The 15835-nt window shown below is 36.7% G+C and overlaps 1 protein-coding gene across 1 annotated transcript in view; it reads left to right on the top strand.

Annotated features, from left to right (window-relative positions):
• PDE4B (phosphodiesterase 4B) overlaps positions 1 to 15835 on the top strand; it is a 542770-nt gene that overhangs the window by 90682 nt on the left and 436253 nt on the right. The window contains 1 exon segment of the mRNA XM_049110336.1: positions 14495 to 14606. Within this exon segment, the coding sequence (XP_048966293.1) occupies positions 14565 to 14606 (42 nt within the window). The 5' untranslated portion in view covers positions 14495 to 14564.

The raw sequence follows: 15835 nt of genomic DNA, 5'->3' as shown, positions 1-15835 counted from the left end.
CTCTTGGTAATAAGAAAATTCAGACATAAATAGCTCTAAAGCAGAGTTATATAAGGTCTTGTTATTTCAGTTATGCTTTCTAAAAGGAAGGAGGTTAAAACTGGGCATCTTTGTGGTAAGATGGAGAGATAAGACTTAAAGGAAGTATTTTGATGAGATTGTGATTTAGCAAATAATTTAATGAGGACCTACTAGGTGCAGGACCCTTTCCAGGCACCACTCACTATTTCATTTAGTCCTTACAATAGAAGTGGGAGACATTGTGCCTCTTTTTATAAATAAGAACACAGTCTCAGGGAGGTCAAGTAAATTGCTATATGTACCACAGAGTTGGAATCTCCACCTAGAGTTTTTTGAATTTACTTTCAGAGACCTTTCCTTTATACAACAACTGGGTTGCACTGGATACAGTTTATACTAGAGAATCTGCTAATTCCTGTCACTAATACCAGAAATATGTTGCTTCCATCATTCAAAAGTACTTTAATATTTTAAAATATTGGTCATTTATGATTACAGCAATGTCAGGAATATATACAGCAAATAATCATTTTTCATCAATAGAAGCACAAGATTAGAGGGATCAAATGACTTATTAAAGATCCCATAGTCACTAATGCGGCTCTTGTGGGTGGCTAAAGATCAGTGAGAGGACATCTCGCTTCATTTGGAATTATACTTTCCTTCACCTTTCTAATAAAATCGTACATATCTTACCAGAGCATGATTTAGATTTACCTTCTCTGTGAAGTCTTTTCTGGTCTTCCTAGGCAGACTTCTGGAACCTTCCTGTGTGCTGCTGCAGCACCTTGAAAGTATCTCTGTCATATAATTAGTGGTATGAACTCTCTATTCCCACTCTACTCTACTGAGGCTCTGCAGTCCTTGAGGATCGAAGTCATGCCTTTTCCTCTTTGTCTTCTCAGTGTCTACACAGTACATGGCTCTCAGTAGTGCTTAGTGAATGGTTGTTGTATAAATGAACGCATTCATGGATGCCTGAGTACGTGAATATATGAATTCATAAGTAAATTGCTTGGTGCTGAAGCCTTGTGTATGTGAGTTAGCATGCTCTCTAATATATGAATAAGCCTTTGCCAAAAACAACACAAAATAAAACAAAAGCCTTTAATTTAGAGACAACACATGAAGACACTGTAGTGGGAGAAGAAACAATGGACTAGAGCCAGATTACTGGAATTTTAGTTCGACTTATGCCACTCACTGGGTGAATGCCAAATCAGCTTTTTAAGGGCTCTGTGTTTCATCTGTAAGATGAGGGAATTACATATGGCAAAAGTTACAAAAATGGTACTTGAATAAAGTTTGCAAACACTGTTCGAAGGCATTTTATGGGGGGGTATTATAGGAATATTATAGTATTAAAAGGTATTTATGGTGGTGTTATAGGGAGTACTGTAGTGGTTTTTAAATTTTTCTTTTTAAGGGGACCTCTTGTCAAATAAAATCTTACAAAGAGACTCAGAATGTGAAATATATAAAAATTGAGATTTTGTGGCTGCCAAGCCTCTTTATTCTCTAATACCTGCTCCTTCTGTTCTCACCTCTTATGTATCAGATGTATCAAATGTTTGCTAAATTCATGAGTGAGTCCATTCTTAGAGTGAGGCCTAATTTTGCATCTTTAAAAATAAGGAAATCATAGTTTCTTAATATAAAGATACTTAAACACCAATAGCAAATGTTTACTTATGTTCTTTTATGCCATATCAAAACAATGTAATATAGCATTCTGGTGTCACCAAATTTAGTTGCAGCCTTCTGTTTATGAGGTTTTTTTTCCTTTATATATCCACCTAGATTTGGATCCCTGATCTTTTAGGAGGTCTGGGACAACTTGCCCTAAATTGAGTGTCTGCTTCTAAATGAGCAATAATCATACCCAGTTAATTCAGTTAAATCAGCAAGTGTCATACCATTAATTCATTTGAGGTCCTGGGAAGATTCCTCACAGTTTTTGGATTTCCCTCATAGGAAGTCTATGATATAGTATTTATATTTCCGAGAAGGGAGCACATGGGGGTTTTGTATGCTTACTTGCTCAAGACAATAACGAACTGCTGCACTTTGTGATTTCAGTCTTCTTAAAGAAAGAAAAAGAATTAATTTATGATCAGTGTCTGGGGTCTTTGGGCCTAAAAGAAAGACCTTGATCAAAAGCCTTTCTATCTCCCACATGTCCCATGAAGCATGTTTGAAAAGCATTATACTGGTGGACAATTTTTAAAAGCCTGGGGATGTAGCACTTGTGAATGAATATCAAGGGTCTTCTGTATTAACTTAAAATAATTTTAGATATTGAAGCAAAGATAGAAAAAGAAAATACTTGTCAGTTCTTGCTCAAGCATGAGATAAAATAGAGGCCTTTTTAGTTATGTTTTATACACATAGTCTAAGTTTTCCAACTTAATGTAAATCTGTATAAGATTACATAAAAGAGTAGCTTTTCATAGGCTCTGTATGTTCTGAAAACAATAGAATCTCTTTTTTTGTTTCATTATTTTAAGAATTATCTGGTTCCTTTCTTGTCCTGAAATTCCACTTTTATTCCCAAGTATCCTCTGTATCATGGCCCTAACCCATCTTCATTTGCTCTTGCTCTCTGATAATAATGCTTGTTTGCCTCTTCCAAGAGGCAGTGGGGGATAAAGCTTAATTGTGTGAACTCTGGAGGCATAGTGCCTCAGTGTGAAGCCTGTCTCTGTACTTTGCTAGATGAGTTTGCTTAGACAAGTCATTTATCCTTCCAGTGCTTCAGAATTCTTACATGTGCAATGGAGACAAGAGTAGTTACGAGAATTATATGAAGTAATATATTTAGAGGCTATCAGATAGTGCTTACCACACAGCTATTAGTATTCCCATCACAGGAGTAAGAACATATATTCTGTCAATATTGGTTATTTGTGAGGTGATATTTGTAGTTTATCAGGCATTCTGGTTCAGTCTCCTGCCCCCTCCTATCTGCTGCTCTTGGATTATCACACTTTTAGTGTTTCAGGGAGAGGCATAGAACATATGTATTTTATTCATTCAAAAATTTTTTTAGAGTAAATATTTCTTGCTTGGGGCAAGGAATATAGTGACTAGCAATATTCACTATGAGCTTCTGAAAGGTACAAAACTATGCATTCTTACAAATAAATACAAAATTATGATAAATACTGTGAATAAGAAAAAAGTAATGGTGTGGTAAAACCTTGTGACAAGCAGAGTAATTCAGTAAAGATTTTTCTGAAGGAAAGATATTTAAGCTGAAAGCTGAGGAATGAGTGAGCCAGGCAAAATCGAGGAAGTATTACAGTGTAGGAAAAGTCCTGAGGCAAGGAAGGCATGTTGGGTAAACCCCAAATGCAATTTGGCTAAAGCTAAATGAGATAAAGGGAACAGTGATGTGAGATTAGGTTGAGGAAGCAGGTGGAAGCCAATATAAGAAGGTGAGACTGCAAAGGCAAGGGGAGACCATATCTGCAGGGACTTGTATGACATATTAGGGTTTGGATTATCCTAAATGTAACAGGAAGCCATGAAGAATGTAATGCAGGGAAATAATATAAGGAATTCTGCACTTAAAAAAATCACTTTGGAGGGACACCTGGGTAGCTCGGTGGTTGAGTGTCTGCTTTTAGCTCAAAGCATGATCCTGCGTCCGTGGATTGAGTCTCACATTGGGCTCCCTGAAAGGAGCCTGCTTCTCCCTCTGCCTGTGTCTCTCATGCATAAATAAATAAAACCTTAAAAAAAAAAAAGCCACTTTGGAGAATAGATAGAAGGAGAGTAGAAGGGCTCCTTTCTTTGTTCCTTAGCTACAGTACCTGTACAAGAACTATAACCTCCTCTATGAAGCTTTCTTTATAATTTTTGCTTGTAGAGATGACCTTCACTCATTTGTTCACCTAATGAACCCAACGTCTATTCCTGTCATAGCACTTTTGACACTGTGCTGTGATACTGACACATGCCAAGGACACATTAGGTATTGTTGAATGAATAATCATTTATTCATTGCTCTGAAAACAAGACTGTGGGCACATTAAAGTCAAGGGCACTTTTATAAGAAACTCTTAACTATAGGAAACAAATTGAGGGTGGCTGGAGGGGAGGGAGGTGGCGAGGATAGGGTAACTGGGTATGGCCATTAAGGACGACAGGTAATGTAATGAGCACTGGGTGTTATTAGCAACTGATGAATCACCAGACTTTACCTCTGAAACTAATAATACACTATATTTTAATTAATTGAGTTTAAATAAAATAAATTAAAAAAATAAATTCAAGGAAGTCATTTAGCCCCTAGTTTTGGGCTGATTGGAAGTTAGACCTTTAGGCAGTGGGGATGGTCTTTTTATCCCTTGCTATGGAGAAACAGTTCACCTAGTTTTTTTTTTTTTTTTTAAGATTTTATTTATTTATTCATGAGAGATGGGGGGCGGTGGGCTGAGAGAGAAGCAGGCTCCATGCAGGGAGCCCGATGTGGGACTCGATCCCGGGACTCCAGGATTATGCCCTGGGTCAAAGGCAGGTGCTAAACTGCTGAGCCACCCAGGGATCCCCCAGTTCATCTAGTTTTTAGATATTTTTTGGAAGCAAATGATCATCGATATGTAGCTGTTGGTTTGATGTGTCTGTGGGAGGAGGAGTTCAGGATCTTCTTATGCCTCCATCTTGTGGACGACCAGTAAGGCATTACTTATACAAGTAGAAACCTGGGAATAGTTTGTTAGTTACTTTCTGCATGTTCTGTTATTGTGGGAAATTAACATTCATCCAAACAAATTGTATACTAAGAATTTTTTCGTTTCTGTCAACATGTGTACTGATTTCAAGTTTGTATCCTATTAGTAATTTACAGAGAACACATTTTATAGTAGAAATTGATTTTAAATGGTTGTTCAGGGGACACATTTTACTCAGAGCAGCATTTAGCCTAGCTACTTTGCAGTCTGATGACTATTAAAAGAATTCCATTATCTCTTTGTTACTTATTATTCTCTCAGGCTAAAACTCATGGTTTAAGTTCATATTAATTCTTAATACTCTTCAATTTATATCTCAAAAGTCATTGATGCTTATTGCCTAATTAAACAAACTGATTTTCTCTCCAGAAATACTTATATCTAAGTGTTGGGTGCTTAGAGTCTTAAGAAGTTTTACACAGAAAATGTCTTATTACATACACATTTTTTCCCCTACAAATGTCCAGAGTTAGGTGGTGTTAACCTAAAAATTGAAAGTTATTCTATCATCAAAAATTTGGGAGTAGCAGAGAATTGCAATTCAGGACATGCAAGCTATGGCAAAACCAGAGTCAAGTCAAACAAGCAAAGGAAAGGAATATTATTTTATAAGGAAAGAGGAAGTTGGAGGGGGTTGTTTTGAATAGAAGTCCATTGGAGAAAAGCAAGAGTTTAGGCTGATGACAGTTTCTTACTGACATAATTGCAGGGGTAGTCAATTTTTTATAGGAGATGTAATGTACATCTTTCCCTATTGAGAACTGTAATTAATGATTTTCTCCTGATGATAATTCTTCAGTTGGAGTCTGTAATTGATGGTCTTCTTATCTGACATTTGAGTGTAATTGATGGTCTTCTTATTTCCCCTTTCTATGCTCCCCTATCTGGCCTCCCAACTCCATTTTAGTGAGGTTTCCCTTTGATACAGGAGAGCTAAGTTCTTGTCTCATGTAGTCAAAGAATGAATCTCATGGGCAATGGAGCGTGAGCAAAGCAACAGAAGTTTATTAAGCAGAGATACAGAGAAAGCTCTGAGAAGTGAGAGGAATCCAGATAGGATTGCCACTGAGGGCTTTTCATGGTAGTCTTTTATTGAGAACCTAGCCAGGGAGCCCACAGGCTTGAGATTCTTGTGCAGTCTTGGTTTGAAAATGGACTTGATGACTTATTTCTTTGTGGTCTGCTGAGTTTCTGTGATTTATTAGTAGCCATCAAAGGGAGACATTCCCTAACATTTTGGAGCTAGGGAGCCAGGTTTATTTATTTACTTATTTATTCATTCTGTTTTAAATGTCTTATCTCTGTTTTCTTGGGATGAATAGGATTCTGACTCTGGGACCTCTCAGTGTCCTTGGGGTTTATGGGTGCCCACAGATTCCTGGGAGCCTGACTTTGGACCATTCCCTTATCTTTCCCTGCCTAGCCCCATCTGCCCCTAACTCGTTCCTATATCACCTTTGTTAATTTTCACAGTGGATAACTATAGTGAGGTGGTAATGTGCCTCTGAAAGGAGACAGAAATTTAGACTCCTCTTTGTCTAGCATTTCTTCCCCAAATGCACACTATATAAGATGCTAGCCCAAACCAGAAAACCCTCCTTTTCTTGAGCTAGACTTTATGCTACTTATTTTAATAAGTTAATACATTAACTGATCTGGTACAAAGGATCTTAGGTATTTGTACTTTATGAGTCATGAGTCAGTAAAATTTTCAAAGGATCAGAGGACTGATAGAGTTGCCAATGTTTAATATTCTCAGTTGAGGGGATCCCTGGGTGGCTCAGCGGTTTGGCGCCTGCCTTTGGCCCAGAGCGCGATCCTGGAGTTCCGGGATCGAGTCCCGCGTTGGGCTCCTGGCATAGAGCCTGCTTCTCCCTCTGCCTGTGTCTCTGCCTCTCCCTCTCTCTGTGTCTGTCATGAATGAATAAATAAAATCTTTAAAAAAATATTCTCAGTTGAGGCCACTGAGAAACAAAAGAAAAAAATGCTCATGCCCCATACATTATTATCATCTCATGGAAGGAAATTTTAACATCTGAAAGAACGATGAGTAGGAGTTTTCCTGTTAAGCTACAAATAGCAACTATAATCCAGAAGAGAGGACTAAAACCATCAAAATATCTGATATTCTCTACAGAGAGCTGTATACAAAAGTGGTTAGGCAACTCCTTGTGAGAAGTAGCAGTTGGATTACTCCAGCAACCTCCCAATGCCCATATAACCACTCTGGGTGGGGAGAGAATGGCTGTGGAGAGGTTTTGGAGAAGCGAGTTATTGGCCTACTAGAGATGAAAAACTATTTGTAGAGATCAGGGGTATCTTCCACAAAAGGAAGGTTAGCTTCTGTATCCCTTAGATTCTAGTTAGGGATTTAATACAAGAGATTTATTATGCAAGTATTGAATGATGAAAATGAAAAGAGGTCTGCCAGGTAACCCAAAGAATAATGAAGAGACTTCCATTCCTAGGGAAGTGGACGAAATGGTTTTATGAGATCTAGGCATGTAAAAGAGGATTCACTACCATAAAAGCTGGTACCACCAAGGGGTCACTTTGAAACTAGTGAGCAGACATTTGATGGGGATATTGTGTGGATGGTTCTGAATTTGCCAGAATGGAGTGGCAAAGTTATTTCTACTCTTGGAAGGAGGAAGAAAGTACCTTTTCCTCAGCTCTCTTACAGCTTCCTACTACTGATTCCCATAGTCATCACTTAAAGGAGGCCAGCTAGCAAAAGAATCTGTAAATGTAGTTTGCAAAGTCTCTGCCTCAACATCACAGAACAGGATTTAGAATGATTGGCTTGGGGCTGCAAGATATTTATAAATAACTGACATAGTATCTCATTTCTCCATTGATCACTTATGCAGAATACTTTCTAATCTCTTTATGACTTCTTGAGCAATGGAGAAAGAGAAATGGAGAGAGAGAGCAGGGCAGAGGGAAGAGATAGTAGCAGAGCATCCTATACTCTCATCACCACGTGACAGGGATGCTGGAGCTTATTTGGCATCAAGAGCATTGTGGCAGAGATGCCTGGGTGACTCAGTGGTTAAGTGTCTGCCTTTGGCTCAGGGCATGATCCTGGGATTCTGGATCAAATTCCACATCAGGCTCCTTGCAACGAGCCTGCTTCTCCCTCTGCCTATGTCTCTGCCTCTCTGTGTGAAAGAATTTTCTTTCACGAATAAATAAATAAAATCTTAAAAAAAAAAAAAGATACTGTGGCCTGAGCCATCTTGTCAGTACTTCAATCAAGATAGTAGACTTTTGCACAAGGTAGTCCTACCAGCAAGAGTTTCAATGTGTATCAATAAGTATGGGAGCTGATGAGACTAGAATGTTTATTTTCCCAATAAGAAAACTCCTATTTACCCCTAAGAAGAGAGTGAGCATTTGGACACCCTATAGAGAGGGATTTTTTTGTTGGAAAAATAGCGGCACTCAATAGAGCTGCAATTAAATGCCCAGTTAAGTAAAAAGACTTTTGCTCCTTTTCATTAATTCTTCCTCTCTGCTGCAATGTGGAAAGAACTAGAACCTAAAATAAAACTAGAACCTAAAATAAAAGAGTAGACCATTCCCTCTGTCCACTCAAGTCCTAACCACTGCCACTGAGTGGTCCAACAGAGGCTGGCCATTGAGCTGGAAAAGAGAGATGTGATTTAAAGCACATATAAGCTGCAGTAATGGAATCAGTCTGAACTGTTGTTAAAGAAGAGAAAATGGATTTGACATTGCAGATGGAAAGCAGTTACTGGAGAATAATTAAAGCTAGTACATATCTGTACCCTACTGAGTTCAGATTGTTTAGTAAATCAATTACACAAATAAAAATTAAAATTTTGGACATCATCTCAGAATAAAGGGTAATCTTTAAATTGGAAAAAGTTTTCTTAAAAACTCAAAAATATTACCTTATTTTTCTCATTTCTTCATGGTTTGATATAGCATGTGTCCATGGTGTGGAATTTTAAAATGATTATCATTAGTCATTGAAATTTTTATCAACCAAGGATTACTAGTATTGAAAGCTATAACCTGTCAAAAGAGAAATTCATACTTAGTGCTACAGCAGGCAGGATCCCTTCCCTCATTTTAGCTTTTAAATCTCTGTGGCGAGAGGAGGAAGAAGGATAGGTGAAATTATTAAAGAATACTGTAGTCTTCGAACATAAGAGAATGTTATGAATGAGTAACATAAGTTTAAAAGCATCTTTTAGATGGTGAAATGTAAAACCATAGGAAAACTATTAAAATATGCCAGAAATGGAATTTGTAGTCATCATACTTACTCATCACCTTAGAAATTCTTAGAAATATTTTGTTTTAATGAAGCATATGGTGTTCTATGTATTGAGAAGCAAATTTTGCTAATGGAAGAATAATCTCAAATGAAGAGAACTTGATCTCTTCTCTTGCCTATATTTGCCTTAAATTTGAATCACTTAAGACTTCAGTATTTTTTAAAAGGTAAAAAGATTAGGGAGCATGGTTCCAGAAAGCTGATTAACTTAACTTGTATTTCCAACATCAGAAAATGAAGTACAAATCACTTCATTTACTACTACCCTGAAAAGATGTGAATAAGACCCAATCAGCTGCATAGGGATAGGTTAAGAGGCTTTGCTTTAGAACCAGAACATTCTGATCTGAACCAGCAGAGGGTGTGACTTTAAGCATATTTCATTGCTATTCCAAGATGTGATTTCCTCACCTGTCGCTATTATGTGCCTACCTCCTTTGGTTGGCTGCTCTTATGAAGCATATTTCAAATCATAAATGTATGGTGCTTAAACTGGCATAACTTGTCAATCTCTGTTAGCCTGAATGAAAGGCAACTGACACTAACAATCAACAATAAAATGATTTGTAATCTCCTATTCTCCTATATATATATATATATATATATAGTCATATATATGACATATTATATATCATAATACTATAATATATTCAATTATATCATATATTGTATATAATATTGTAAAGTAATATATTAGCACATTATAACCTTTCTCAGAATTCCCAAATAGAATCACTATTGCCATCAAAGAGTGAAGACATAAAACTGTTTCTGCCTTACAATAGCAACTTGAGATAATGCCTGACCTTCTTTTCTAAAAGCCATAAAACCATTTTAAAACTCCAACTGCATTTATTCATTCATTCTTTGAGCAATTATTTATTGAGAGCTTGCTTTGTGTCTGTCACTGTACTAGGCACTGAGCAGGGATATTTCAAAATTGCCATCTGGCTTTGTAAAGTTTTTGGAGCAAATCTGTTGTAAGTCAGGATCCCAGCAGGAAATAGTTTGTGTTCTCAAAGGGGTGACAGAAAGGTACCACTTAATGAGGCACTATTTACAAAAGATGTGGGCAAGGTTGAAGATAAACAGAAAGGTACGATGAAACAGCACAGGGCTAGCCTACATCTGAAGTGTCAAGTGAAGACATTAGTTAATGGAACCTAGGGACCTTCAAAGACTGGTGCCTGGCTGTGACCTAGAGTAGAAGACTTTAACCATTGCTACACCATGGCCGGCAGAGAGGGACCTCTCTATCCTCTTGCCCTCTCGTCTACTGCCTCTGTTTCTCCTTGGTTGAACAGGAGCCAGAGGGCTAGAAAGCCCGTGGACTGTGTCCAGGATGGAAAAGATGGAGGGGTGGATCTCTATTGGAAAATGAGGACTATACAGAAAATATCTCTCCTATCCCTTTTTTGTCTTTTATATAACAGATGTTGTGTTTTATTTCTGAGTATAAAAGTAAAAATATTTTTAATATATAACATTTGGAAATCTGTCTTATAACTTGAGATCCCGCTTTTCCTAGCCAGGACATACTCTCAGTTAAAGGTACATAAATTTATCCAGTAAGCTCTCACACTCAAAATGTCATAAAATATAAGTTTATTTCCATGGCTTAGACCTCTTAAAAGTACTCTTGCTTGCCAGAAAATCTACTGATGTTACCCAGGAACATTTTGTCTTTCTGCCTGTCATAAATTTCCTTAGCATAGCATCCTTCTGCATGTATCATACTCTTAGTATATCAAATTCCATTCCATATTTTTGCACACCATGTTGTTCTTCATAATCTCCACTAAACAAATCCTACTTATTATTTAAGGCTAAAAAAGAAACCTCATTTCCTTCTCAAAGCCTTCCCTGAAACCCAGCACCAACAACTTCATTTCAAAGAAGTGTTGAATCTACACATAGGATTTTAGCATTTAATTATTTTCTTTGATATACTAATTTTATAAATATTTTTGAGCAGCTATGATCTACCAAGTAAATATTTAATATGTGTAAATTTTTCCTTCCAAACTAGACCTAAAGTTCTTGGGGGCCAGATTTGCTTTGAGCATTTTTTTAAAATACTTTTTTGTATTTGAATGTAGTTGACACACAATGTGATATTATTTTCAGGTGTACAGTATAATGATTCAGCTTCTGTATATGTATGCTGTCTCATCACAAGTATAGCTACCATCTGTCACCATATAATGCTTTTATAATATCATTGACTATTTTCTCTATGCTGTGCCTTTTATTCCCATAACTTATTCATTCCATAACTGAAATCTTATATCTCCCATTCCCCTTCACCCGTGTTGTCCATTCCTGTACCCTCCTTCCCTCTGGCAACCATTGGTTTGTTCTCAGTGTTTATAAATCTGAATCTGCTTTTTGCTTGTTTTCTTATTCATTTGTCTTGTTTTTTAGATTCCACATATGAGTGAAATCATATGGCATTTGTCTTTCTCAGTCTGACTTATCTCACTTAGCATAATACCCGCCAAGTCTACCCATGTTGTCACAAATGGCAAGATCTCACCGTTTTTCTATGGTCTATGCATACCACATCTTCCTTATCTATTTGTCTTTGAGTGGACCCCATATTTATTGCAGCATTATGTGTAATAGCCAAGATATGAAAGCAACCTAAGTATACATTGAGCTTCATCTGGATCCCATCATACTTTGTGTAAGCCTGAGAAGGTATTGTTAAGGTCTTTATTTCTGCTGGGAAAACTTGATCGTTGTCCCTCCTTGCTGAAGATAGCTTAGAAATTTCTACTCTAGTTGCAGTGTTTTATCCTAGTTTTTAAGTATAGTTCTTACCAAGCAAAATGAATGTAAGATAAAAAGTAAACTTTTGCCTCATAGATTTTTCCCACTAATTTAGTATATGAAGCCATTTGTTAGAGATCACTTTGGTGTTCTTATTTTCTTTCCAGATCCACACTCTACTAATTATTGTTTTTTTTTAATTGACTGCACATAACATTTGCATCTTGATAATCCTTTATTTATTTATTTATTTTTGAGAGAAAGAGGGGGGTGGCGAGGACTGAGGGAGGGGGAAGAGAGAATCTCATGCTGAGCATGGAGCCTGATGAGGGGCTCAATCTCACGATGCTGAGTCCATGATCTGAGTCAAAATCAATAGTTGGATGCTTTACCGATTGAGTCAACCAGGCACCCTGCATCTTGATAGTACTGATGCCAAACTTATCACTTACATGTGTTTGCACCATTGTATGACATAATGCTGCATATATTTTATTAAGTGTTCAAATTCATTTGGAACTTTCCTAATAGTTATTTAAGAGACCGTATAATTTATCATCTAGCTGTGGCCTAAGATTTAAATCCTACCCTGTCACTGTTCTTAGTTTCTTCATCCAAGATAAGTAGGTATCATTTACTTCACAAAAAGATAGTCTCCCAAATATATGGCAGACTAAGTTTTGTAGAAATAAAATAACTTTAAAATAAGTTAATATTCTTATGCATTTTGTGGGTCCTTATTGTATGTATATATACACATTAATATATTATATGTAATATAGTATAAAATAATGTATACTAAAACATATTAACATATATATAATAATTATAATATATAATAAAATATATATAAGATCAGCTTTTAGTTCATTAAATAATACATCACAAAAAATTTAGAAAACATAGAGAAAAAGAAAAGCCTCTCATAGAACGTTTACATGATGTTCACTGTTACCATTTTACACAGCTTCTTTCGTATTTTTCCATACTTTTATTTTTACAAAATTATAATCACTGGAAATATCCAATCCTTTATCTTGAATGTAAAACTTAAATTTTGACTCTTTTTTTTTTTAATTTAGGAGCATAAACTTTTTTTTCAGAGTCTACCTTATGGAAGCACTCAAGGTTGGAGATCACTTTGTGAGAAAATGTTATTTGCCTACTTTTGTTAGATGTCAAGAAACCTTTGAATAAAAGCTCTAAAATTCTGGCTACTCCGGTTTGGTCAGCCTTAGTAAAGTTCAATCATTCCTTGGTGTATACTGAAAAAATTCTTTTCCTTGGTATATTAAATCAACTCCCTGAAAAGCGTATGGGATGGATTCTTTCCCTAGAACACTTACAAAGGCAAAGTTTCTCCCTACCCCACTCTCTTATCCACCCTGTCAGTTCTGCTGCCAACTTTTGCATAATATAGTCAAATTATGTGTTCGAAATTCAACCCTGGTTTCCTGGGTGATGGTACAATGCCACTACTTAGTATTCCTAGTCACATAGCTACAATTCCATCACGCTCTTAATCTATATATATCTTCATGTTCGAGAAGCAGACATTTCAAATCAGGCATGTATTGAGAGTTTAAATGTACAGAGTGAGGAAACATAGAAGCTTCTTGAGCTCAGCCATGATGCAGGATGTGAGAAACCACCATATGGACTAATGCTTCTTGGATTCGGTGATTTCGGTAGTATATCTTTTCCAGTTCAATCCTGCAAACAGAATTCTTTATATTCTCTTGTAGACTATTGGATGCCTAAACTTTAAATTTGGACCCCTGGGTTTTAAAAACAAGAGAATAGTTTTTCTCTGGAGTTGCACAACCAGGTTATTAACATTATTGAGGTTCTTTATTTCTGAAGTGGCTTCCAATTATCTACACAAAACAGATTTCATAAATTGCAACACTTCTTTTTCAAAATGGCCAGGTTTGTGATTTTGACCAGGTAATTCTAGCTCTCTCTAACTAAAATTTTCTGTGATAAATATTTCATATGTGCATATATATATACACACACATATATATGCACATATATATATGCACATATGTATAGGAGATTTAAATTGATGGCAAATTGAAATTAAGATTTTTGTGGCCATATATATTTTCTGTATTGGTTTGTTTTTCCTTCTTTTTCTTTTTTGACCATAATATCAAAGCTATGAGTTCCTTAAATTCTAAATCCACCAAAAAGAAAAAGATTCTAAATCTGCCATATTTTAACTGTGTTATCTTGGTCCAATTATTTTTCTGATCATTTATTTCCTCATTAGGAAAAAAATGGAAATAATCTCACAGACTGTTATGGGGATTAAATGAAATATTGAATGAGAAAGTATAAAGCTCTTCACAAGTATGTATTATTTCAATATTCTTAGTGATCATTCATTACTTGGGAGCCTAAGTGTCGCCCTCTATTCTGTTCTCTCCCCCTGAGAAGCTTTGCACTGATTTCTTGGGATTTTTGTATTTTGTGAACCTCTTTTCTCACATATAAGATTGAAAAATTGGCGTGGGAAATTGTCATATTTACTTATACATGTACATTGTATCCATTCAAATATTAGTCTGAAGAATACAGATAAACCATGTGTTTTTATTCAACTAAGGAAACTGAACTCTTTTTTGTGTATGTGTCTCTTTTTTCTCCCCCATAGGTCTTAAAAATTGTCAGCAAAACGTGCTGAACAACAGACATCCTAAGAGGGGGATACTTTCACCTCTATAATGAAGAAAAGCAGGAGTGTGATGGCAGTGACAGCTGATGATGTAAGTTCCAAAAGTCAGAGTTGCTCGATTCCACCCATGTTTTGTCTCCTCAGTGAAGAAGTTGCTCCATAATTTTATCCAAAGGGCAGGCAAGGTTGTTGAACACCATCGTTTTGTCACTAGTTGTTCCTGTGACCCAGGCATCACCAGAACCTAGATCCAGAATTCTGGAATTTAGACAGCAGGAACACTGCCCTCTCTGCAGCTTGGAGATGGTCTCAGGTTGAGTTTTATGGTTTCATTCACAAAACCTCCAATCTCTGATGGATGCCTACATTCTGGCTCTTAGAAGCTCCTCTTTCTGCATTACTTGCCTTATCAGTTCCCTGATGACTCTCTTTCCTGTCTTTACCCAGGGACAGCTAATTCTTGAGAGTCATGTCTTATGGTGGGGTCTTTGACGACTGCTCCTAAGAAGCTTGTGATGTACATCCTGTAGGTCTTGGCTACTCCAGTGTTATCCTCAGAGCAGCAGCATTCCCTAAGTGTTTATTAGAAACACAGAATCTTAGGCTATGTCTTAGACCAACAAATCAGACTATATTTTAGCAAGATCCCAGGGTGTTTAGATATATGTATTCTTTTAGAAACCCTGTGCCAGGTCATCTGAAGGTCTGTAAACTCCTCATCTCATAACTTTGCATCTTGAGCAACTGAGATTAATTCTCTCCTTTGTTTTCAATTGACCAGTCCCCTATTAGTGTGTCTTTAATTGTCCAGTTTTTACTGTTTCTGTTTGTAATTGAGCCAAAAATCATATGCCACTAATCTGATGTGCAGAAGGAAGGGAGGGAGGTTGGAAAAAGAAGTAATTTTCATTTCTGTAATAACTCATCTTGTTGTTAAACTCCTAGTTCAACAGATGGAGGAGGGGCTGGGAGGAACTTGAACTTGGTAGTTTATATAAAATTCTGTCTTTTGGGTAAATAAATGCTCCGTCTTTTGGGATTCTTCCCAGTTCTAACTCCTCCCCTTGAATTGCATGGCATTGGACAAAGGGATTTAACACTAGTTATTAACATTGTGGTAACAGATGTGTGGTATTGTCCTTATCCTGTATTGCCTCTTTTCCATGCACATCTCCTGTTACTGAGTTGAGGAACAGCTCATTCCCCCAGGTCTTTGGTTGTCAAGTCTCTGTCCTTGGTCGTGTTGCTTAGGCATGTGACAGGAGCACCAGGTAATGATTGCTCTCACCGTGAGCAGCATACCTTCTTAGTATACTGTGA

Source organism: Canis lupus, chromosome 5 (assembly GCF_003254725.2).
Source record: "Canis lupus dingo isolate Sandy chromosome 5, ASM325472v2, whole genome shotgun sequence".
Lineage (NCBI taxonomy): Eukaryota > Metazoa > Chordata > Mammalia > Carnivora > Canidae > Canis > Canis lupus.
Note: the sequence above shows the minus strand (reverse complement) of the source record. Positions and strands in the feature narration are given on the sequence as shown.